The sequence below is a fragment of the Haliotis rufescens genome, unplaced genomic scaffold (assembly GCF_023055435.1).
Source record: "Haliotis rufescens isolate VD_foot unplaced genomic scaffold, xgHalRufe1.0.p SCAF_23, whole genome shotgun sequence".
In the NCBI taxonomy this organism is placed as follows: domain Eukaryota; kingdom Metazoa; phylum Mollusca; class Gastropoda; order Lepetellida; family Haliotidae; genus Haliotis; species Haliotis rufescens.
In genome coordinates this window covers 12,084,637-12,109,537 of record NW_025963924.1, presented here as the reverse complement: position 1 = coordinate 12,109,537, position 24,901 = coordinate 12,084,637, and the positions used below count along the sequence as shown (strand labels likewise).

General features: G+C 40.8%; 1 protein-coding gene across 15 annotated transcripts in view; it reads right to left on the bottom strand.

Moving 5' to 3' along the window:
- Window positions 1-24,901, bottom strand: part of LOC124133076 (membrane-associated guanylate kinase, WW and PDZ domain-containing protein 1-like) — a 159,740-nt gene that overhangs the window by 53,009 nt on the left and 81,830 nt on the right. For 14 of the 15 annotated variants that reach the window (XM_046497313.2, XM_046497312.2, XM_048401788.1 and 11 more), the window contains 3 exons: window positions 15,488-15,545; window positions 10,887-10,939; window positions 10,033-10,131 (listed from right to left, as the gene is read on the bottom strand). In XM_046497313.2, coding sequence (XP_046353269.1) covers window positions 10,033-10,131; window positions 10,887-10,939; window positions 15,488-15,545 — 210 coding nt within the window. Of the gene's footprint in view, window positions 1-10,032; window positions 10,132-10,886; window positions 10,940-15,487; window positions 15,546-17,095; window positions 17,208-24,901 lie in introns of those variants that run through there. The other variant, XM_048401789.1, reaches the window with a different exon arrangement.

Sequence of the window (24,901 nt, the reverse complement as noted above, 5' to 3'; positions counted from 1 at the left end):
AAAACATGGAAGCTTAAAGGAGGCAGAGTGAGTGAAGCCCCCATACAATCCTCTCTGAGATGCAGGATGGGACAACTGAGTGTTAGTGGTTTAGCTCTAGTTTCAACATTTGTTTATTTTTGTGAAATACACTGGGCTATGAGTTATTGCAACTTGGTGAGCACACTCCCATGCATTTACAAGTTAAATATTTACATTATGATTCAGCGTTGTGGACCCTGGCTTTTGTAATGAGTCAGTGACGTTTCACACCACTCAAACCAGTATTCCGGCAACTGTGTGATTATGCTAGTTTCGGATGCTGGGGGATGATTGTTGTAAAGCCTGCCGCATACCTGGACTTGACAACCACGATAGTGCTATAGATGCATGGCAACGTACATCCTGTGTTCCTAGAGATCCCCAAAATATCAAAGCCTTAACGCCACTTTTAACAGAATTCCAGTTATATCACAGCGTGTCAGATGGGAAGCCGGAAGTGATGCAGGTTTCAGAAGTTTACCACTTCGGTGAAACCCACGAGCACGGGTATGGTACTGACAAACCTAGAAACATAATCAGGGCAAACCGGGATTCGAACCCACAATCATAGGTTTCTGGCGTGCCCAAGGAACGCAACTCTGCACAGCGAATTGTAGCGCCTCAGACAACTGGGCCACCCGTGCAACCTCAAAGCCTCTGATGAATCAGCTATGTACTGTAAAATAGATTTACATACAAAGAAGGGTCCTCAGACAAGGAATAAGAAAGATGGTATAAGAAAGAGTTCATAATGTTAGACAAGTCACGATTGAAGAAAGTCTCTGGGTTCCTTTTTATTATATGACATAACTATAACTTAACAAACGTTTTTTTCTGTAAACATGGTAAAAGTTCATTTCAAAAACTAGATGTTAGTCTATGAAAAGTCTTAAAATCTCAACAGCCTGGTCAAATATCAATTTTCAATTTTGCCAATTCTATACTGACTGTCTGCAATACATACTGCCAATCTGGAAACTGACACCCAAAAAGGACAGTTCAGGTCAAATACCATGGGGCAGATAAAGTGATAACTGTTCTAATAGGCAGCAGCCTGAAAGCATCAGCCAGAGGTTGACCTTGGATCTCACACATGTAGGAACAGTTGTAGGGAAATATCATGAACACCAGTCCTACACATGGCTATAGTTATCACATTAGTTGTGTGGAATGTAGTTTCTCAATGACCAACAGGTGGAGTGAGTCCGGAGGCGATATACAGGCAATATATGTCAAGAGGGAGATAACTCATATAGCCAATAGAGGTAGAAATATGAGAGGGGGGTGGTATCAATCATAACAAGTATATATTACACTCGTAATGGCAAAGATTCAGGTGATATGCAAAGTAGCATCATTGGCTGATCAAATGTTAAGGTGAACCAATTAACGAGATAAGATTTAAACTATGATTGGGTTTATTTGTTTGGATGATGGATTTAAATATATTCATCAATAAATCAAAAGGAAAATGGACAAGAGTAAAATGATATTCTATTATTCATGAAAATAACAAAACTAATCAGATGATGTATGATTGACTTGAATATGATATTAATCCGGCAAAAAGGATTTGCCATTTGTCGAAACGAGTCAGTGACTTTTTTTATGCAAGACAATATGGAACTTTGATACCAAGATTGACTGGAATATGACATAAACCTGATAAAAAAAATCACGATTAGAGTTACCAAGTCAGTGACTTTTATGCAAGACAACAATATACCTCCTGTACCTGAAAATAATCAACCCTGGGCCAGGCAAACCAGTAAGGGTTTGTGGAACATGGCGCAGGTCAGACATTCTAACCACCCATTCCTCTCTAGCCATTACCATGGATACCTACTGGTACTCTGCCCGGGCAGATATCCCTCCAATTTGTTGCCTGTTGCAAGCTAGAGAAACAATTACCGACATTAAGTGAGTGAACATGATTTTACGCCACTTTTAGCAACATTCCACCAATATGATGGGGACATCAGACAAGGGCTTTACACATTGTACCCATGTGGGAAATGGAATAAGGGCATTCCCCATGACATGCAAACACTATAGCCTTGCTCCCAGGCTTTACTGAAAGATAAGTCCATGGATGGGTAGTATTTCTATCCTGCTGATAGGCAAGTCTAGATATGTGGACTAGGACTTGGGTCTCTTATAGGGACAACTTGTTCTTATTATTAACATCTAGAAGTTATGATTAAAACTAATAATTATTGCCTTAGAGACTTGGGCAAGTCTAACAAACCACCCGTTAGACTAACATCTAGTCTCTGAAATGAACATATCGTACAGAATTTTTTTTGGGTTAAATTATCTTAATAAATATATAATAAAAAGCAGCCCAGAGACTCTCTTCATCCTGATACTGCAGTAATCTAGACTTGCCAAACATTATAGACTTGCATGGGCTGTATTTGATATATTTGTATCAGGGTGAGTGAGTGAGTGAGGTTTTACGCCGCTTTTAGCATTATTCCAGCAATATCACGGCGGGGAACACCACAAATGGGCTTCACACATTGTACCCATGTCGGGAATCGGACCCGGGTCTTCGGCGTGACGAGCCAATGCTTTAACCACTAGGCTACCCGACCGCCCCTATTTGTATCAGGACTAACCACCAGTCTACCCAGCTGCAAGCAGAGCAATCAATGGAGGATCTATGAAGCAGTGACTGCGGACCGGGTTTGGTCTTCCACCATTGTAAGAAGTAACATACCACTTTACATCAGAAGTAGAGTCTATATTACCCTCACAATGTTTCTTCATTAACAAGACAGGTTTCCTGTCAGTCATGAGTTAGATGGGAGTAAAGTACATGACACTCGTAAACTAGACAAACGTTTTGTCTTTCACAAATGCATTAAGGCTTGAAAAGAGCTGAAGTGATGCATTGTAGCTAAATGAGCCATGTGATGCAACCTAGCCAATCACAACAACAGACTCAGTGTACAGCATGCCATTAACATCTTTCGGTTCATGAATTAATGTGAGCTCTAAGGTCAATTATCACATCCCCTTTCCCATGAGCATATCATCATCATCATCATCATCATCATCATCATCTAATAAAAACCTGCTAATATGCATAAATATTCATCAACTCATCTGTTTAGTATCCTACTGAAGCTAATGTGATTTCTGAAGTCAACACTAAGACTAAAATCTCGCACTACTGAAAGAATATTAACAAGCCCTGTATATTTATACTACTGGTCTTCAGTCCTTTGGAATCATCATCTCATTAAAATCTGACAACGCCTCCAAAACTGTTTTTGATCATTTCTTCAACAACCAGAAACGCTGATGGCCACATCTGCCTGAGATTTCTGTGATAAACATAACTCTAGATGATGCAGGGGATGGCATTCTCCACTGGTCAATGAGATACCAGACAGGGGGTACCATGTGGCTTTGTGTGTAAACCTGTTAGCACGGCCATTATCAGGGCCAGTTAGATCCCTATCCGGCTCCCAGCCTGTCCAAGCCTGCCAGCAATGGCTCCAACACATGGTCCTGCCAAGGCGGACCTAATTGAAGACAAATCTCTCTAAATCCGTTGTTTGGCTATCAAATAAGTACAAGAGGATAGAGGTACTTAAAGAATATTCACCAGCCGACAGATATTATCAAGGAGATAAGCAGTTCCTAGTCTCACCAATGTAAACTCACACATGACCATGTTAAACTTGATTGACAGTACTATTGTAGCAGCCATATTGCTGACACCAATGATTGGATTTATTCCACAGACTTGCTGACTCAAGGTAAAAGCTATGTCAACACAGTCAAACCGGTTAACTCTGGTAGGAAGCTAGACTTGCTGAAATACCCTTTTCTCAATGAAATGTTCTGTTTAAGTAAGGATAGCAAGGAGACAAGTATTCAATGACTGTCAGTTCCAAATTGAATTTCTGGGCATCACACACACAATAAAATCTGCAAATCTGAAAACACATAATGTTTTTTGAGATTGTGTGTGTGTGTGTGTGTGTGTGTGTGTGTGTGTGTGTGTGTGTGTGTGTGTGTGTGTGTGTGTGTGTGTGTGTGTGTGTGTGTGTGTGAGAGTGAGTGAGTGAGTGAGTGAGTGAGTGAGTGAGTGAGAGTATGGTTTTACGCCACTTTTAGAAATATTCCAGCAATATCACAGCAGGAGACACCAGAAATGGGCTTCAAACATTGTACCCATATCGGGAATTGAACTTGGGTCTTCGGTGTGACAAGTGAACGCTTTAACCACTAGGCTACCTTAATCATCTGAACATGCCGAGATGTCAGCCATTGTCCATGAGCAGTAGCAAGCCAATATGTCAGGGTGCTACAGCTGTATGAAGTCTCCACACCCCACGACACCATTGTAGTTACATCTTAATAAAATAATTATTCACCATTATTTTATCCAACTGATATGTAATCAATACTGTCGTCCATGTTGGAAACTGACAGGCAAAAGACAGTAGACGCTTGAAAATTTGATTTGACCAAAAAGATTACAAACATTATCAAACTGTTACTCGGCTGAAAACACTGCAGACGTAAGGTAGAAAACACAACTAAGATACCCACATCAAATACATCACCATGGAATAACCATTTCTTGCTTGTTTCATTTTTAGTCGCCATCAAAATCAGGTGTATACTTTCTATGGCCAGGCAGTTTAAATACTGAAATGTCTTCACAAGTCTGTCATACAGACCCTGAAACAAATATATCCAATACAGCCAATGCAAGTCTATAATGTTTGGCAAGACTAGATTACTGCAGTATCTGAATGAAGAAAGTCTCTGGCCTCCTTTTTATTATATTTTGTAACTATCATTAAACAACTGTTTTTTGGGGTTTTTTTCTGTAAAATTCATTTCAGAGAACAGATGTTAGTCTATGTCTTCACAAACATCTCAGTCAGCAATGCAGGAGCCACACTGAACTAAATTATTTTGACTTGATTGATTCCAGCAATTGATCGAGAAATCTGGTCCCTTCCAGGATATTCCTGTCTGAAACTGATGCAGTCTGATGTCTGTGTGTCTATTTCTAGATGTTATCGTCATACACTTACTGAACACTGTTCACATTTCACCACACTTCCCTAAGTACATACACCCTGTTTCAAGTCCATCAATATGGCTGCTGCTGCTGCCAGGAATGAGGGCATCACCCATGAGAGACAGTGGCAGAAGTCTGGGTGGAAACATCCCATATTGTTTGAAGTGTTGGCAAGGAAACATTCCTGTTCCATCTCACAACAATGCCAGTCACTTCGAAGTAGCGTCTTGGGTGGAGTTTGGTTCATCATAGAGCACAAAAACTAGAACTTGGGCATTCATCTCACCTGTTTAGGATTCACTGGGGTCAAAGATGAATAAGGAGACATCAATTGGAGAAAATCAAAGATGGCTGCCAGGTAGCCATATTGAACATGATAACTTAATTTAAAACATCTATAATGGCAAAAAAATCCACATTAATTTAGAACCCTGTACAAAAGTGTATTTCAAAGGTGCAGAAATTGGATCATGTAAATACAAACTATTGTGTCAACATGTCACGGAAATTTGTCCCCAAAATACACTTTCAGAATTTGTCAAACAATGGCAAAATAACAGAACAGTTCTAGAATCATCCCAAGAGCCAGTTATTTTGTACAGGAAATTCCATCTTCCTTAGCTGAATATCAAGCCCCATGGGTCCATAACTCAGTTCACAATACTTCATTACGCTACAACGATATTCAAAAATACAGACAGAAAGGAAACCATTACATATTATCTTCATAAAGACACAAAGCATCCCATGCTTGCTGTTAAAGGCAACTATGCTTGTCGTTAAAGACGACTAACGGGATCGGGTGGTCAGGCTCGCTGACTTGGTTGATGCATGTCATCGATCCCAATTGCATGGATTGATGCTCATATCAATCACTGGATTGTCTGGTCCGGACTCGATTATTTACAGATCACCGTCTTATAGCTGGAATATTGCTGAAGGTGGCGTTAAACAACAAACCAACCAACCAACCAATCATAAAAGACACTTTTCAAACATAGATTCACACATTAGAGCAGGAAGCTTAACTCATCAAATACGGTAAGAGCACAGCATAAATAACTGTAAATGTAAGACCAGCATTATTAACCGTCTCTGCATTATTAGGTTAAGAAAAAACAAAAGGCATGAAAAACATGCCTGCAGCCATGTAATGAACTGAAGAATAGTACGGACAAACACTGCATTCTGAGACAGACCGTAATACAATCAGTTAGCCGAGATGCTCACAACAAGAACACAAGTGGCTATATTGTGTTATAATGATACTGCAGCAGGAACTCGTTCCTCCATACTGCTACAAATATTTACACACCACACCAGAAAACCAGACCCTCTGCCAAGCAGGTTAATGCTCCAAGTATCACAAGTTTTAACACTTTTATCAGGAAACTTTACCACACCCTTCTTAAAAGATTGGGTGATTAGCTGCATTGATCTGTTTGCCAATGGCGCAGATGTGCATCATTAAACAGTAAAGTGAGCAGCCATTACATCAGCATGCTGACCTGGTTTAAACTGAATACCAAAATAATATTTGTATCTGTCTTTTACAGTCTGTATGTTAAAAGAGGTGGCTTCAAAAAGCAAGAAACGACCTAACAAATATGCTACAATGTCTCTAATTTCGAGAAGTATTTGGCTACTTAGTACCTCATAATTTTATTGAAAAGGCATAAAATTTGAAGTTACACAAATAAAAGCGACAAAACACTTTCCACGATCTTAAGAAATCTCTGCTCAGTGCAAAGTCGATTGTATGATTCCAACTGTATCATGAGCATGTGTTTATGAATCATTATCAAATAGTTTATCATAGGGGTGTAACAATACATCGGTGCGCCAGTCCATCTTAAGTTTTCATGTGATGTTACGATAAACGATACACTTTTTACTTACTACTCGTTTAATGACACCCTCCACCCCCAGCAATTTTAGTCAGTCAAATATTGCAAAATATGTTGTAGTTATCATTCCAAGTTCACCACTAAAAAAAGACACAACAAATATTTATCTACAGCTAGCTTTTCCATATGATCTTGCACTGAAATATTTATAGTAAAATAGTTTCCACATGATTTGACGTAAATATGTGTATTGTGATACGTATTGTATTGTGGCCTTTGTATCATGATACATATCATATTCTGACCTTGCTGTATCGTTTCAGCCCTAGACTATTACATTAACCACGGAATGAAAGCAACGAATTTTGTGACTGGTGAAAAGTCATCCTGCGGCTATGATGCTGAATCATGCCAGCAACTAGACCAGACCTTAGCCCTCTGAGGTAATCCAGAGTCTATGATGTGTAAATCACAGTGCATGAGAGGAGGCTGGCATGATGATATAAAGTGTGTCATCCTCTATGGTTAACTCCCTGGATGATAACAGTGTTATTCCCTCTGAGGCAAGGCAGGGTCGCAGCACCAAGAGCAGGAGCCCTTGTAAAGGCCAGGGGGGTGGGTTATGAGTGCGTAGCTACCTATTAAACAGGCCCTGGGGATTACAGGGGATATTGTGCAGCTGTTTGATGTGGCAGGAACAACTGGTTATGCTTTGTCCTCCAGACTGAAGATAGAGTATACAATGTTATAGAGAGTGGAAACAGCTTCACAAATAGGAAGCAAAATGTCCGATCCTGGAAACTTTCCTGTGTATGTGTACAGGCCAAATGGACTGTGCTAGGCAAGATAAACAAATTAAAGTTTATCATGCATAAGAGTTATTTAGTCTTGAAGTTGTGTGTCCCTTGTGGGACAATTCATCACTATCTCTGAGTGAATGATTGATTGATTGTTTGACTCAGCACTCAGCAATATTCCAACTATATGACGGTGGTCTGTAAATAAATGAGTCTGGACCAGACAATCCAATGATTGACATCATGAGCGTTGATCCACCCAATTGGGATACGATGACATGCATCAAGCAAGTCAGCGAGCCTGACCACCTGAGTGAGTGAGTGAGTGAGTGAGTGAGTGAGTGAGTGAGCGAGTGAGCAAGCTAGCTTTGTCACATCCACAATCATACATACCATATTGTCAAACCTCACAAAGTGCTCTGTGTTAAAGGATGAGAGTTGCGACAAAAGATTGCCTCGTTGAAAGAGGCCAGGTGATTGTCAAACATTACGACCAGCATAACCAGAATCCCCCAAGGGTGAAGGACTTTAGTGTGCCCTAAGCTAATCTAGTGGTGCTGTAACCATCCTTTGTAAAAGTTGTGTGGCTTTTGATCACCTCAAATGCAGCAAATGCAGCTTGAACACCTCAAACTCTAGCAAGCAGAAGCTCTAACATATAACTGCTGGCAACATCGTTACAAACAATCAGCATATACATGTCCTATATCACACAGACTGCATCTGCAAAGTGACAACAGTGTGTCAAAAAGAAAGCCTTATTCCCACTGCAGGAATTATAAACACAGCATGTTTTGTATCTCCTGATGCAGGGTGACTAGCAACATTGTTGGGATTCTGCCAGACATGTCGGTTCTAACCTACAGGCTTGCACTAGATGCAGAACGCTTTCAGACATTGATGATGACGATGATGATGATAAACAAGGCGGATGTGGCAAAGAAGCTTAAAGGGGTACAATGCTCCACAATCGGGCGCTCATTTCCGAGCGAGCGTACGTGCATGCGTGAGAGAGAGCTTAATGCTACTTTATTCTTAGTATTTCAGTTGTGTCAGCACAGTCGGAGGAAAGATATGCATAATACTATACATTACAACACTGCTGTCACATGTGAACACTAGTTAGAGGGTGTAAAATCACTAAGCCGATGTGCTTATTTTATTATGTGTATATATTAATATTACCTAGCTTCGTTTGAACCATACATGTCACAATATAGAATAACGTCCCCTGACATCAGACATACTGTTTCTATACTAACACACTCATGACTGACCAACCAAACATTCTCCTTCAAATGCATTATGGGCCATATCCATACCAGGTGAGGTGAAGTGAGGTGAAATTGGGTTTAACGTCGCGTCCAAGATTATTGCACTTATATAGCGACGTGCATGCACGTGTATGTGTGTGTGTGAATATCCATACCAGGTATCACACAGCCGGTAATGCCCACTGACTGACGATGCAGCCACAGTAACGACGTGGGAGCTCTGCCAAACCCAATCAACATGCAACAGGGTATGTCAGACTTGGTATGTCACCAATGTAGACAAATAGTAAGTGTGACATACCACACTGACAGCTTATGGAGGCTGGAGCAGGCTGGAGGGAAGCTAGGGTTGGCTGACGGGGAGACTGGAGTAGGCTTGGGGGAGGCTGAGGGGAGGCTGAGGGGAGGCTGGAATAGGCTTGGGGGAGGCTGGAGGAGGCTGAGGGGGAGGCTGGATTAGGCTTGGGGGAGGCTGATGGGAGGCTAGGGTTGGCTGAGGGGGAGGCTGGAGTATGCTTGGGAGATGTGTGAGCGAGTAAGTGAGTGAGGTTAAGGGCTTTAACGACTAAGCTTCCCATCATCCTTTCTAGGAAAAAAACCCAGGAAAGCTGATCTTGGCACAACAAGGGGAAGCAACTCCATAAACTTATTACATCAGTACACAGTATTTCACTGACCAATGGTAACTTGGTCAAGATAAAGTCATGTTAAGACACGACGAAAAACATTAACATTTCCACAACAAAGTGAAACCTTACTCTTTACAACACTGCAGCTCTTCAATCTCAGTTTTTATCCCGACCTCCACAAGTGCAATAACACAAGTACACCCAGGTTGAGCTGTGTGTGTTCAGCTGACAATCATACGACCTTCCAACAACTACGGCCTGGAAACATCCTCGCCTTCTCTCACAACTTGAAGCAGCACTCCTCTTTGATGCAACTCCGTTATCCCAATCTACCATGTCTCTCTATTCAGGAAGTTGTGACACACCTACCCAACACGTCTATATTATGACAACAAGAGTTCTCTTTCAACCTACCTGTTTGGCCGTTCATGTTGGAGTCACTGGCTGACCTCTTAGCACTATCTTGAGGTTTCCTTGGTCGAGGATAAGTGCTTGTCCCATTCAACTCATCCTCTGAAATATCCAGAGCAACTGTTTAGAACAAGAACAAGAACAATGTAACGATAGTAAAGTTCATATTAACACACACATTGTTGCATCTGAAACCCACGAGCATGTTGCTGACAAACCTAGAAACATAATTAGGGCGAACCAGGATTCGAACCCACAATCATATGTTCCTGGCGTGCCCAAGGGATGCAAATCTGCACAGCGAACCGCAGCGCCTTAGACGACTGGGCCACCCGTGTCCCCAGTGCCATAGTGAACAGGGATTAAATCACAATCCACACATCAGTTTCACCTGCGCCTCCTACTGCATACAACAAAATTTGAAACAAAAACTTGTCTTTCCACTTTTCATTATTCAAAGACTATGTGACGGCTGGTCCATGTCTAACCCTCCTGCAAACATTTATTTCACCAATATGGTAAAACCCTGTCTGGACCCCGTTACCCTGGACAACAATGTCCAGATTAAAGAGGTTGAACTGTAGTACATGACAAGAGGCTTAAGTACCTGTTTTGAATATTTAAAGTGTGTCTTAAAGGATACAATCAACTTTTTTCCATTTAAAAAAACATCACTCAAATTCTACATTTCAAAAAATAATTATGATAATGATGAAAAATATTGTTTAAAACTCCACCAGCGGTCTCTGCACATGGCTTTGAGTTATAACGTAATTCAAATGCAGTTAAAAATAATTGATTTTCATGCCATTTAATTCCTGAATATATGCTTTCAGAGATGACCATTTTGTTATTACCTTTTTTAGCTGTGGAGACAGGATTGTCATACTGGGTGCGGCGGTTGACGTGGCTGAAATATACAACAGTGTGGTCAGCTCCACCATCGGGTCATCGCTGCAAGCATGACTCATGAACAGCTGATCAATATGACTTCATATGCTCATCAACATGGCATCAGTAGCGGATCATTAACATCAGCTTCAATTAAACACTACCAAGCTCCAGCAATCTAGCAATGAAACTCTTAATCACTGTCACCAATACTTAATGAGATGACGGCGGTTGATGGCATTTTTCCTGAGTTAATAATACAAATCATGTTTGTTTATGACGTTCAGTTTTTAACTCCATACCTGTGGTAACAATGTTAACAGATGATTGTTTAATTAACCAAGCATTCTCAAGCTGTCAATATTCATCAAAGCTTGTATCATCATGGGAAAAGTGTGTGTTCAATAAACAGACAATTCTGTACAGACAGACTGATTGTCACAAGGGAAAGAGAACTTACTTTCAGGAACAAAGGCTTTTGGGTGCAACTTTGTAAAACATAAAATAACTATAACATCATACAGACACAATTATATCAAGAAAATATTGACATTTATATTTTGTGATGAAATACTATAATTATATGAAAATATAAATTGATATTGAACTCAAGAGTACTACTTTATAAGGATATCTGATGAGATTAACATGTTGTTTGACTAAAAAAGCTAAATATCCTCAATACTTTCTACATGTTTGAGGGAGCATAGTGTTATGTTGTTGTCAGTCAGTGAGTGAGTTTGGTTTAACGCCGCTTTTAACAGTATTCCAGTTATATCACGGTGTGTCAGCTTAATGTGGGAGGAAAGCCCGAAGTGATGCAGGTCTCAGACGTTTACCACTTCGGTGAAACCCACGAGTGCGGGTATGGTGCTGACAAACCTAGAAACATAATCGGGGCGAACCGGGATCCGAACCCACAATCATAGGTTTCTGGCGTGATTAAGGGACGCAACTCTGCAGAGCGAAACGCGGCACCTTAGACGACTGGGCCACCCGTTCCCCCTGTTGTTGTCAGTGATATCCCTGCAATAGCACACAGGGACTCAAGGAGGGGCTTCACACATTGTACCCATGTCGGGAATCGAACCAGGGTCTTCGGCTCGACGAGCGAACGCTTTAACCACTAGGCTACCCGACCGCCCCTCCCTGCAATAGCACACAGGGACTCAAGGAGGGGCTTCACACATTGTACCCATGAGAGAAATCGATCCCGAGTATCACCAAGACTTAACCACTTAAAACTATAATAGAGCCTACATGTCGTCGTTGTTGTTGGTTTGTTGTTTAACGCCTCACTCAACAATATCCCAGCTATATGACGGTGGTCTGTAAATAACTGAGTCTGGACCAGACAATCCAGTGATTGAATTCATGAGCATTGATCCACATAACTCGCATACAATAACATGATTCAACCAAGTCAGCAAGCCTGACCACCCAATCCGTGTTTCACCTCTTACGACAAGCATAGTCGGTTTTTTTCTTCAGCAAACATCTGTTGCTGAAGAGCAAGTGAGTGAGTGAGTATGGTTTTACACCGCTTTTAGCAATATTCCAGCAATATCACGGCGGGGGACACCAGAAATGGGCTTCACACATTGTACCCATGTTGGGAATCGAACCCTGGTCTTCGGCGTGAAGAGCGAACGCTTAAACCACTAGGCTACCCGACCGCCCCGTGTTGCTGAAGACATATTCCTCCCTGGATCTTCACGGGTCGAGAGACCAGGTAGTGTAAATCCATAGAACATAGTAGGTACATAGGGGGAGCCACATGTTGCCTGGAGAGAATTCAAACCTCTTCTTTCAAATATTTGGCCCAGAATCTCATTTGAGTAACACCCTGTGAAGATTTTGGTTAGAACTGATCTTAGCAACCCATGATCATCACAAGGGGTTGATGTTCATGACGTCAATCACAGGATTGTCTGGTCCAAACTCGATTATTTACAGACCGAAGTCATATAGCTGGAATTTTTCTGAGAGCGGCTTTAAACAAGAAACGAACATAAAAGTTACAATTTTGACCATCTCCATGCTACACCACTGACTTGCTTTTGTATGTGTTTATGTTCTTGCAGAATTCCCTCAGCATGTAACCATTACTTCATTAAACTCTCGTTCAAGTCTATTTTCAAGTTTTAAGTCACTGTGACTTGTCACTCCTGATTTACGTCGACTGATGGTATTGTTTGTTTGCTGTTTAACACCACACTGAGCGATATTCCAGCCACATGATGGCTGCCTTAAAGAATCAAGTCCAGAGAATCCAGGGACTGTACTTGACCAAATCTCCTATAACACCAAGCACCCTGTGATGTCCCATCTGACCTGTGAAGATCCAGAATAGGTTTTAAACAACCTATGCTTGCCGTTAAAGGCGCCTGTTCTTGTCATAAGAGGCGACTAACAGGATCAAGTTGTCAGACTCGCTGACTTGGTTGATGAATGTCATCATATCCAAACTGCGGTGATCGATGCTCATGATGTCAATCACTGAATTGTCAGGTCCAGACTCGATTATTTACAGACCGCCATCATATAGCAGGAATATTGCTGAGTGTTGCGTTAAACAACAAACAAACAAACAAATGAAGTCCCATTTAATTAACCTCATCCCACACCTATTATCTCAGTGTTACTGTCTCTTGTGATTTAAATTAATTGACACCAACACCTAGATGTCGTCAACATTTGCCTGTTTTCCAAAGAGTGATGGCTGCTAATTCAGTAATCCCCTCTCAACGTCCCACCTCCCCACCACCCTCATCTCCATCCTTCCACCTCTCCTCCACCGTGACACATCTTGTGTCAAACACCTCAGCACATCAGACTCTCGCTACAAAGCAGCACAATTCCCCCTGGCCACTTCTCATCCTTTGATGAATGCAATGAAATTAAACCAGTTAAAAAGCCCCAGAATTAATTAAGAAATAGTCCTGCTTTGAAATCCAGCGAAATGTCAGTACCAAGGGGCACTTCTCAGTCATAGTCAGATCAATTAGTTCACCCCGCCCCGAGCTCTGTCTTCACACAAATTATCCGGCAATAAAATGCACGGTTGACAGATGTGTCACAACTAAACATTGCATGTTCCAATTTACTGTAATTAAATAACCTCATGATTTCCTTGTATTAGTTTACGTGTTCCACTCTACTGAAACTAAGTACATGCATGGCCTTCCTTGTATTGGTGGACGCTGATGTGATCGGATTATGTTTCTTTGATGTTTGTGCACGTCTCATGATGTTACAACACCTATGAAGGACAAAACCCCAGTGGATTCATACTTCTGAACTAGAAACAACTTGCCAATATTAGGCCACACTTTCTAAATTTATGTTTCACGGTTGGTTTGTTTGTTGTTTAATGCCGCACTCGGCAATATTCCAGCCATATGATGGCGGACTGTAAATAATCAAGTCTGGACCAGACAATCCAGTAATTAATATCATGATCACCGATCCATGTAATTGGGATCGATGACATGCATCAACCTAGTCAGCGAGCCTGACCACCCAATCCCCTAGTCGCCTCTTACAACAAGCATAGTCGCCTTTTAAGGCAAGCATGGGTTGTTTAAGACCTATTCTACCCCGGATCTTCACAGGTCTTATTTCTTCACAGATTTATTCCAGCTTGTCCACACAAGGTCGGTCGAAATAAAATTTAAAAAAATTAGCTATGTCAATCATCTATTTATTTATATGAAAGTCATTCTGCTGGGGAGTTAAAACTGCAGCTGGCTTTTGGAACATGGAACTGATATATAACATTTTGTATTTTATGAGAGAATCTATATTATGGGCGGGAGACATAATAAAATTAAAAAAATTATGTTTCATTTATTTCTTTTCAAGCTGTTTTTCAGTAGAAACGTAAAATAAAAACTTAGTGGCAAAATGGGACTCGAACCAGTACTTGAAAAGGCCTTGCAGCACCTTCATATACAGCTGAAACTGATATCATGTGACACTTGGTGTGAGGTTGGTCAGGGAAGAATCCAAAGAAAAATAAATGGAGGTAATTTTAAATTAACTTTTTTTGTTTTCGGTTTTCTTCTCAGTAGATAAAAAAACCCAGATAAACTTTTCAATAATAATAAATTCAACAAAGATAATTACATGTAACTGTGTACATAGTAACATCCTGCATCTTTGATAGTTGGTAGTTTTTTGTCTCTTAGAATATGTCCCATAGTGTATAAATACAGATGTAGACTCTATGAAATATGTTCCCTAGGGTAAAAATACACATATACTCACTATGAAATATGTCCCATAGTGTGTAAATCAGATATACTCTCTCTATGAAATATGTCCCATAGTGTAAACATACACATATACTCACTATGAAATACGTCCCATAGTGTGTAAATCAGATATACTCACTCTATGAAATATGTCCAATAGTATGTCAATCAGATATACTCTCCCTATGACATACATCCCACAGTGTATAAATCAGATATACTCACTCTATTAAATATGTCCCATAGTGTATAAATCAGATATACTCACTCTATGAAATAAGTCCCATAGTGTATAAATCAGATATACTCACTCTATGAAATATGTCCCATAGTGGGGGTCCTCCACCTTCTCCCAGCCAAACGGAAGTTCTGAAACACGGAACACCATATTTAGGAACTGATGCTGGGTTAAACCACAAGGAAAATCCAGATATTGATCCCAAACAGGAAACATATCACAATATGTGTTACAATACATGTCACACAGATACGAGAGCCTCGAAACACTTCCAACAAAATGAAGCACTCAGAAACTCCAATCTCTTATATATCTCAACAAAACATTATCGAACGCAAGGAATCTATCAGCATGGAAAATGATCACAACATAATAGTGCACTTCATAATTACTCGACAAAATTGAAAGACGGCAAAGCCATGTGCTGCATGGGTATGTTGAACGCTGCCAATATTTCCCAGCAGGCACGTGGAACTAATCAGGCGAGGTGGTCACGAAGGGTCCGGTTCAATTCCTCAATGACCCCTGCTGTTTTGTGGCAGGAACATTAATAAAGGATGCATCAAGCCCATAAAACATACCATTAATCTCTCACAGAACACTGGAGATTTGACGTAAGCGATCACCGATAATCACAGTCCTAATACACTGTAACACATACAGAGGTATCACCACGCCTTCTGAAGGCTCATCAATACCATTCCACAAGTCTAAAAGTGAAGTCGAAGCATTTGGATCTTAAACTGACAATGTCCCCATTATCCACAGAATAAAATGAAGTGCTGAATACATTCAATACAGTCAGGCATTTCATCACAACCTGAAAGCAAGTTTTGTAGTTCAGCAGTCAGATCGTAACAAGTGTTATTACAGTGATATTTTCAAGAACACACGTCCCTTATAAAAGCACACATCCTAAAAACTAACACACGTCCCTAACACCAACACACACCCCTACATGAACACAAGTAGTTTACACTTGCAGTTTTCTAAGTTAATTGGTCTACTGGTAAGTACGCTTAACCTTTGTCAATAATTAACAAGCACAAATACTTCTATTACTCCAAGTTTGATTACAGCATGTTTTATTCATGGATAAGGAGAGGTACAGTCATAAAGACTCCATAACGACTCCAAGATAGACTGTACGTTGGGATCACATGGCATACTGAATACATGGCATTCAAATATTGTACTCCAAGTTGGGGGAGGAGTCCTTGCATCTTGCATCAACCACAAAGTAGTGGTCAGCTTTATTTACTGGCAGATGCAAGTTGACACAAGTCATTAATCACGAACAGGTAAATATGGTCACCCATATAGGGAAGTGAACTCAGACTTAAGGCGCAGCAAGCCAGCACATGTCCCACAGACATTACCACAACAGCATGAAGAATAATAACTGCCTGCAAATACTCTAATTAAACATAACACGAAACCACACAGATACCTAAATTACTGATCTATAATGAGCAGTAACAGTTATCAAAATATAAATATATATGCCTTGAATTAAATAAATAATTAATGCAAGATTTCATGACTAACTGGTAAAAGTAGACTAGAATGTGAATCCTTTCCAAACAAAAATGAACTACATAACTCCAGAAGCAGTGAACCACTGCCCTAATTCAAAAAGGACAACAGAAGGACAAGACAAGGTAACAAATAGGATGGACACCTGTCTCCTGCGATCCCTTCTCCACTGCAAACATCCAACAACTTGTATGAAGCTTATACAACCTCAGGTGGCCCACGGCCATGATGAAAGCCCGGCCTCCACCTCCTCCTCGTTGTTGTTGTTGTGAGCGTGCAACACCTACGTGAGTGGACTACTCGACAGAGAGCGGCAATGGTTTTTGTGCATGTCAGCTTCCCATCGCCAGGCGATCATTTACCTGGCTAAACGCATTAGGTCGCAGGAAACAAAGCCATATACACTTGTCACCACTACACTTACCCGAATCTACCAGTAGCCATATCTACAGGTCCTAACAGTCTGCCGGGAATAATGAGGTGAAAGCATATCAGCCTGGAAGGAGTTATTGCAGCGTTTGACACACGGATCATGTTATCACCTCCACACTCCTACCATTAATATGGTTAATTGTTGATTTCAAGAAATTAACGTTTCATAAATCATGTCCGTGGATATTAACTTACATCCAAGCAGTAGTTGTTCTGATTAAGATGAACCATTTTGAAAATCATAAAAGATTTTAAAAAGTTGACATTTGGAAACTTTTCTACAGAAATGTAAAGTTTAAGAAAACAAATTCTAAATAATCTAATGAATCATGGTCATGAATTAAGTTGAAATGACTTGAGTTCATGAATAAAACAGTTTCACTCAAATAAACTTCAATCACTTAAATAATATTCTTATGAAATCTATCATATTCATTACAACTCTACATCAAAGTTATCACAAACATCCAACATTCTGATAAAACACCAAAGTGTGATGTATATGTTTACAAAGATACCACATCAAAAATTAAGTTGATGTTGTAATTCACTGGAAGTGAGCAGTAGGCAGACAACCCAATCATTCTGAATCTGTAATCTGCATTACAAACAAACATGGCCGCCATGACAAACCGCTGCATGTCGGATTCTCTGCCTAGGAAAACAAGCAATACTTTGACTCTGCACCCCTATTAGCAGAACCAACGTTGAGGAAATGGAAAGCAAACACACTGCTGTAAGACTGGCCTAAACAGGTGGTAACAGGGTTTAATGGAAATGGATGGGAAACTCGATCAAATGTTGGCCATGCTGCAATGGTAATCACAAGCCTTGTGAATGAGATCTCACCAGAACCAGTCTCACCTCCATTCAGACCTTTGCTTAACTCAATATATTCATCAATTACCTAACTTATTTACTGAAACTTTCAATAATGTTCTCGTTATATTCACTTGGAACAGCATATGATAATGACACAGAAATGCTATTATATACTATTCCCCCAAATAAGACAAAACACGTTTCATTGATGAGTGATGATGTTTGTATTCATTTCAAATTAAAACTGTAAACCTGTCATAATCATTTAAGATTTGAAAGAGTTTTATTTTCTTTAATACCATTCCAACTCTATGACAGTGGCCTGTTAATAATTGAGTCTGAACCTGACAATCTAGTGACTGATATTACGAGCATCAATCTACACTGTCAAGGTACAATGACATGCAATAAACCAAGTCACCTAGTCTGACCATCAGATCTTTTAAATAGCCTTATACCACCACCATAGGTTCTTGGGGACCAATTCTAGATTAGAATCTCCAAGAGGCGATTAGGGAAAATATTCCTTTCATGGAAGTTGTTTCCCTGCTCATAAACAGATTAGATAACAAGACTACAAAGCAGAAAAAAACCTTCAGCAGTATACACTTACACCTTTAAACAAAGTGAAACATTTGCATGATGCTGACAGCTATCACATGGTGAACATATGCCCATATCTCCTCCTTGGTGTATACAGCTATAACACATAGCTTCAGTTGCAAATTGTAGGACAATAACAAAGCCTATCATGTTATTCCCAGCCATCTGAGCACAACGTTAACCTTAGCAACTCCTCAGTTTGGGACTTATTACGACACTCTGACACACAACTGTACACTGTACACTCCCGGGTGTATACAGGCTATAACAGATATAATTAGCTGCAAATTGTAGGACAAGAACAAGGCCTATCATGTTATTCCCATAATTTGAGCACAACGTGGCCTCAGCATTCCCTCAGTTTGGGACTTATTATGACATGCTTACACACAGCTTTACACTGTACACTCCAGGTATCACAACTGCCTAACAGTATGATGGAAGCATGCACCACCAAACACCACTGCACTGTGCCTTTTAGAAAACTGCCTATAGAATTTGAGGTGAGGTGAGGTGAAATTGGGTTTAACGTCGCATCCAAGATTATTGCACATATATAGCTACGTGCACAGGTGTGTGCGTGTAGCTGCTTGTACTAGTCCGGACTAATGCCGATTTATAGTGCTAGCTCACTGAGATACCATGCTGCAGTTTAACATGAATACCCCACTCAGACACAGTATATTGACTCCGAGCTGACCAGTCCTTGTTTTAGCCCCTTAATGTCGAGCGCCAGACAGGGTAACAAGTACCATCTTTTAACGTCTTTTGGTATGATGCGGCCGGCGATCGAACCCTGGACCTTCCGCTTTCCGGGCGGACGCTCTACCACAAGACCAAGGAGGTGGCCTCTATGGAATTTGAAGGAAAGGTTTGTTTGTTGTATGACGCCACACTCAGTCATGTTCTGGTCAGGATCAGACAATTCAGTGATTGATATTATGAGCAACTAACCAAAACATAACATTGATCATATGACATCAAAAACAATGAGTGAGTGAGTGAGCAAACATTGTCACATCCACAATCATACAGATATTATGGGCAACACGAGTGAGTGAGTTTGTCATGCTTCTTTTAGCAATATTCCAGCAATATCATAGCAGGGGACCCCACAAATGGGCTTCACACATTGTACCCATATCGGAAATCGAACCAGGATCCTTGGGATGACAAGCGAATGCTTTAACCACAAGGCCACCCAACTGCCCAAGCGGCATTATGAAGAACAGCAAAAACTAGAACGTGTTTTCAGAGCTCCAGATAAGCTGCGTATGTGCGTAAAATACGCATCAGAAATGCAGAAATACGCAGTAAAATAAAATCCAAGCGTATCAAATACGCAACGAACATTACAGATACGCTACAAAAATAAAACTTGTGCGTATCATCAAAATATTGTGAAAAACCCTGCGTTTTCGATTAGCAAATCAGCAACTTATTTTGAAATTATAAACGGGCATTCCGTCAACCTTCCAAAACTCCACGATGACAGTTACATCATGGTCATTTGCCATCACACTTTGTTGTGGAAGTATCGTGGTATTTTTTAGTCCTATAAAGCTCTCGAACTCACACGACACTAGTTTGCAGGGACTAGATGAATAGTGTTTTTAAATATTTAACTTAAATACCCACATGTGTAAAAACTAGTGGGTAACAGAAATTTGAATACCCAGATAGAACTACTGATACCCAATGATTTTAAAATGCATGGGTAAAATACCCACAACACCAAAAGCTTATCTGGAGCTCTGTGTTTTACAAGCATGATAAGGACGTGTATGTGAACTAGCTATCACCAGGCCCATCAATAGCACTCAACACTGTGAATGGTGTCCGCCTCCTGGTTCACCAGACGAAACTACACATACCCCTTTACACATGCAGACAACACACAGCTTCCTGTCTAAATGTCACAGGGGAAATATCAAAAGTTTATCATGATAAAAGACATTCTAACATTTTCATCGTTTAACCAGGAAAGGATGTTTTAAGTTTCACATTCACTGTAAACTACTCTAGGATTTGCTCAAACTCACAAACCAGAGGGTAAATGCACAAAAATAATCTTCAATAACAAACCATAAGCATTCCTTCGCACTACATTTGTAAAAACTTTCAGAATTTCCTGTACAGTAACCATGGCAACCATAAAAAGTCATAAAATGGCAGCATGGATGCACTTTGGAACATCCATCTCATTTTACCTAGTTCACACACAAAGTTGTCTGTGTACTACCTGTAAAGCTTAACAAGGCAGTGTAAACATTGTAGGAACATGTAGCTATCATCACAGTTGTATACATAGTTCAACAAGAAAATGAAGGCCACATGAGGTTTGGGGCAGTGTAATCATTGTGGAAACATGGCATGAACATTGTCGCAATTTGGTGTGGCCATGAGGTTACTGGCAGGGTTAGACAAATACACAAATTGAAATAATATGATTGGGGTGGTGGAAAATAAGACCATTGAATACACATTGGCATTTAGCAAGTGGTCAAATGTAACAATTGTCATATTTGGAAAGTGCTTTCTTCGTAAAGTACAGATTTCTAGTACTTTTGGGGGTTGAGTACCATCTGGGCTTCGAACCCACACTCCGAGGCTGGGTGAGTGGGTTAGATCGCTGACTTCGTGTGCTGGCGATTAGGTGCCTTACTTTCGGAATGTGGGTTCGAATCCCGGATGGGACTCTACCCCAAAAAGTACTAGAATCTGTGCTTTACGAAGAAAGTGTTATCCTAAATATAACATTTGTTACAAGACCTGAAAGTCTCTTAACCATTCTGCTGGACAACTGATCTTTCCTGTTGTAGACCAAATATATCTTTCAAACACTGACTGGGCTTGGGAGGAAATCAACTCTCTATTCCTGTAAAATTAGCATTAAGTCATGGGAACTTCCAAAGTAATATATTTTAAGATATTCAACCGCTTGACATACTTTTGAAACACCTGGCTGTCCTCAACGTCTTGTATTATGAGAAAGACATGACATTTTGGTATCTACTGAGTCTTCATCCACTGGAACCAATCTATCCAAGTTGAACCTGTACTCTGCCTCCGTACCGTGAACCAGGGAGGGAGAGGAAGTACATGATCCCCTCCATCCCCCGAACTTATGCCGTAACCCGTATCCTGGACTCAATATACACCAGATACCCCAATTCCCCTGCAACCTGAGCCGAAATAAACACAAGGCTACATACTCACTTAGTGAAGTGTAAATCCGAAGTAATGAACACAATGGCTATTGGACTTCCGTGAGGCATGTACCGATTATGCCAATAGCATCCTACACACACACTGAAGGAATAATAATCAAGCTGGGGGCATCAGCTTTCATCCTGTAATTGGCGCACCTCTTGGTTTGATCATAGCTAGTGGTACCCAGGGGATAGTTGGGGGGGGAAAAGATATGGAATTGGTGTGGGCGGGGGGAGGGGACAGGGTGAGGGGGAGAAGGGGGGAGGGATGGTTGGGGTGTTTAGTTAATAGCCATCAAAGATTCTGGCACTAGATGAAAGCTGTGGTATGTTATTGACAATGATGGCATATGTGTAGCTTGAAATTTCATTAGATGTAAATGAGTGAGTTCTTGTTTGATGTTGTCTGTTATATCAGTGGAAAATTAGTCAGTGTTTGTGGCAGAACAGAGAGTGTGGTGTTGTGTGGTGTATAACACCACATTCAGTCAATGGAGACAATCTTGCAACACACACTATCATCCTACCATCAGTCCATGGAGACTATATTCCTACCACACACTGTCAATGGAGAATACCTTCCTACCACACAATAAGTCAATGGGAGACTTATAATCAACCTACAAACAGTCTATGGAGACTATCTTCCTACCACTCACTCAGTCAATGGGAGACTATCTTCCTACCAACAGTCCATGGAGACTATATTCCTACCACACACTGTCAATGGAGAATACCTTCCTACCACACAATAAGTCAATGGGAGACTTATAATCAACCTACAAACAGTCTATGGAGACTATCTTCCTACCACTCACTCTGTCAATGCGAGACTTTCTTCCTACCAACAGTCCATGGAGACTATATTCCTACCACACACTGTCAATGGAGAATACCTTCCTACCACACAATAAGTCAATGGGAGACTTATAATCAACCTACAAACAGTCTATGGAGACTATCTTCCTACCACTCACTCTGTCAATGCGAGACTTTCTTCCTACCAACAGTCCATGGAGACTATATTCCTACCACACACTGTCAATGGAGAATACCTTCCTACCACACAATAAGTCAATGGGAGACTTATAATCAACCTACAAACAGTCTATGGAGACTATCTTCCTACCACTCACTTAGTCAATGGGAGACTATCTTCCTACCAACAGTCAATGGGAGACTATCTTCCTACCATCAGTCCATGGAGACTATATTCCTACCACACACTGTCAATGGAGAATACCTTCCTACCACACAATAAGTCAATGGGAGACTTATAATCAACCTACAAACAGTCTATGGAGACTATCTTCCTACCACTCACTTAGTCAATGGGAGACTATCTTCCTACCAACAGTCAATGGGAGACTATCTTCCTACCATCAGTCCATGGAGACTATATTCCTACCACACACTGTCAATGGAGAATACCTTCCTACCACACAATAAGTCAATGGGAGGCTTATAATCAACCTACCAACAGTCAATGGAGACTGCCTTCCTACCACACACTCAATCAATGGACACTTCTTTCCTAACACACAATCAGTCAATGGGATACTATCTTCCTACCACTCACTCATTCAATAGGAGACTACTTTCCTACCACAGCTCTACAATAGTACTGATGGCAGTTGTATATAAAACATGATCCACACACAGAAAGATGTTTCTTTATCTTGTGTGCCCAGGCAGGAGATACGCAGCTGCCACGGAACTCACCATGGGATAACAGGCCTGTGGAAGCACTTATACCACACCATGGAATATCCAGCGGCCTGCACTTCTATCTGACAGCATTAGTCATTCCAGGAAACTCAAGGCATTATTTATAGAGAAGTCACACAAGTGATTCAGATGAGCAGGGCTGGGGGAGGCCCACGCCCTGTTCCTTCAACACTTATTGAAAAAGATAAATAAAGAGTGAGTGAGTATGTTTTTACACCGCATTTAGCAATAGTGCGGCAATATCATGGCAGGGGACACCAGAAATGGGCTTCACACATTGTATGCATATCGGGAATCAAACCCGGGTCTTCGGCATGACGAGCGATCCACTACGCTACCCAACTGCCCCTGATATATAAAGAAATCCAAGTCAGATTATGTTCCCTTTATGTCGAAGCAGGCAAGTAATACAAAAACAGGAGTCCTTTGATTCTGTTGCTTATCTAGTCACTTGATATGTGAGATGTTTCAGTACTTGAACACAGATCCTAAAAAAAACTGTGTTCTGACCATGACAAAGAGCAACGTGTCAGATGAATAAGTGATAAACACAATTGTCTTCATAATGATATCTGCGCAGGAGTTCTTGTGTTATCATGTCACTGCTTGACATCACTCAAGTGAGTTTCACACCTCAAGCAACATCATCAACGTGGGAACTGGACGTAGCACTGGTTTGTTCAGGTTGAACCAGGTGTGTGGAGAGTGAGTGAGTGAGTATGGTTTTATGCCGTTTTTAGCAATATTCCAGCAATATCATGGCAGGGGGCACCAGCACACATTGTACCCCTGTCAGGAATCTAAACCCGGGGCTTCAGCGTGACAAGCGAATGCTTTAACCACTAGGCTACCCGACCGCCCCGGTGTGTGGAGAAGAAAATATTGTTAAAACATCATATTAAGTGAATATTATTACTACAAAGGCAGCTGCCACCTTACAATATATACAAATCAGTAGAAGTCAAAGAACACTCAATTGTTTCCGTTGACTATAGTTAATCTGTGATGAGTGAGTGAGTATGGTTTTAAGACGCTTTTAGCAATATTCCAGTAATATCACGGCGGGGGACACCAGAAATGGGCTTCACACATTGTACCCATGTGGGGAATTGAACCTGGGTCTTCGGCGTGACGAGTGACAATCCAGTGATAGA